At 51.6% G+C, this 2,377-nt stretch overlaps 1 protein-coding gene across 1 annotated transcript in view; it reads right to left on the bottom strand.

The window, feature by feature from the left end:
- cdc42se2 (CDC42 small effector 2) overlaps window positions 1-505 on the bottom strand; it is a gene marked incomplete at its 3' end in the record, with an annotated part of 8,082 nt that extends 7,577 nt beyond the window's left edge. The window contains exon 1 of the mRNA XM_083670498.1: window positions 435-505. Coding sequence (XP_083526624.1) covers window positions 435-488 — 54 coding nt within the window. The 5' untranslated portion in view covers window positions 489-505. The remainder of the gene's footprint in view (window positions 1-434) is intronic.
- Between the last annotated feature and the right edge of the window lie 1,872 nt (window positions 506-2,377).

Genomic DNA, 2,377 nt, shown 5'->3' with positions numbered 1-2,377 from the left:
CAACACTAGGCTGACTGTTATTGGAGGACAGAGACAGAGAGACACGCCCACCCAACACTACTCTATTACTCGAAGAAAGACACCCGCCTACCCAACACTAGGCTGACTGTTATTGGAGGACAGAGACAGAGAGACACGCCCACCCAACACTACTCTATTAGTGGAGGACAAAGCATCTTCTGCTGCAGCGGAATCTAATTACTGATTCTATTTTCAGCTATATTTAGACACGGGTTTCTAGGGTGCGCGCGTGTGTGTGTGTGTGTGTGTGTGTGTGTGTGTGTGTATGTCGCTCAGCTCAGAGGTCTAAACTGTAGAATTGTTGCACATCCCAGGAGATAGCTGCTGTCAAAATACATTCAGCCCCAATTTGTCTCTACAGACACACACACACAGACACACACACACAGACACACACACACAGAGTTACTTACAGGCTGCGGTTGTTCTGCTATGCAGCAGTTGAAGCAGAGCCAGAACTCGCTCATGTTGACTACCTAGTCCAGTAGTCTTACAGTGACCCTGTGGAAGTCCTCCACCAGACCTCCACCAGACCAGCGGGGGTCAACACACTCCTCCAAGGCTGGGCGGGGGGGCCCTAGGTCCTGGGGTCCTGGGTGAGGGGTGGGGGGGGTGGGGAGGGGGGTGAGGGGGGGCTAATGGTGCTCGTAGGCCAGGCGTGGCGGAGGGATTGGGGGAGACCGTGGCCAGCGTCGGAGGAGAGGAGGAGGAGGAGGAGGAGGAGGAGGAGGCAGCGACGGAGGAGAGGAGAGAGGAGGAGAGGAGAGGAGAGGAGGAGGCAGAGATCCAGAGAGCCTCAGTCGGGACAATCGGGTCCTTGTGGGTCACTCACACCTGAGAGAGAGAGAGAGAGGGGGGAGAGAAAAGATATGATGAGCTGAAGGTTTACAGAGCTGTAATCTTTAGTCAAGGAGGAGAGAGGAGACAAACCAGAAACACACTACAAGCACACCAGGGAGGTAGAAATCGGAGGACGGGTTCATTATAGCACATGGAACGGAATGAAGAATGGCATCAAAACACACACATGTTACAATGAGGCCGTCCTCCGATGCCTCCCTCCACCAGCCTCCCCTGGGGTGTAGAGGGGTACGTAGGGGGTACGTAGGGGGTACGTAGGGGGTACGTACGTCCTCCCAGCCAGACCATCTCTCTGGGTAAGTAGGTTACAGATAGAGGTATTCATCATCTTAATGAGACAGGACAGACACACCGCAGGGCCCTCTGGAGACTCACACCTGTGTGTGTGTGGGTGTGTGTGTGAGTGTGTGTGTGTGTGTGTGTCTACCGTCTCTGGACCCCTCTGGACACCATTCAGAGCTCAGCTACTTTACCCACACGTATGTGCGTGTGTGTGTGCGTGCGTGCGTGCGTGTGTGTGCATGCATGTGTGTGTGTACAACCTGAGATCACTGTTTAAGCTACTTAGCCTGTTAATTACTAGGCTAACGAGTCGTACGAGATTCAATTATTCATCAGATCTGAAATGAGGCCCATTACCCTCAGCATGAGAACTAATGGCTGTTCTGCTCCAGTGAGACCGCAGGCAGGAGTCTACTCTGAGAAACACAGCACTGCTTAATAACATACTCTAAAGCTGCTGGCAGTGTGTGTGTGTGTGTGTGTGTGTGTGTGTGTGTGTGTGAGAGAGAGTGAGAGTGTGTGTATATATGTGTGTGTGTGTGTGTGTGTGTGTGTGTGTGTGTGTGTGTGAGAGAGAGTGAGAGTGTGTGTGTATATATGTGTTTGTGTATGTTTATGTGTGTGTGTGTGTGTGTGCGTGCGCGTTTATGTGTGTGTGTATGTGCATATGTGTGTGTGTGTATGTGTGTGTGTGTGTGTGTGCATATGTGTGTCCTACTGTGAGCCCCTCTCCTCCAGCTCCACTCTAAAGCGCCACCTCATCACATTACCTCATGTCATGTTCCTCCCTCCACCACAACACAACACGACGTCAATAAACCATTTGTCTAATGTATCCTACAGCCTAACATCATTGCACCTGTGGTGAAGTAATAAGCATAAGCACCAGCAAAGCCCTTCTCCTCTCCGTAAGTCATTCTGCAGAGCGTACAGCTAGGCTTGGTATCGACCCGCGTGGATGGAGCCTAACAAAGCAGTGCTGTTGTGTGAAAAATCGACTTGACGCGTGAAACAGAAACAGTGAAGTTGCTGCAAACAGTAGCCCCACAATTCCACTTGCTCCGACCGAGCCTCGAAACTTGCGACCTCTGGCTTGCCGACACACGTGCTGCGTCTCCTCGAATACCCGATGTTAACCAGCTACGCTATTGAAAAAGCTAGTAATTCGACAGCAAGGGTAGGTGGGGGTACTTGAACCTGAGGGATGAGTTTA

This window comes from Argentina silus (genome assembly GCF_951799395.1).
Source record: "Argentina silus genome assembly, chromosome: 5".
In the NCBI taxonomy this organism is placed as follows: domain Eukaryota; kingdom Metazoa; phylum Chordata; class Actinopteri; order Argentiniformes; family Argentinidae; genus Argentina; species Argentina silus.
This window is presented reverse-complemented; position numbering and strand designations above follow the sequence as displayed.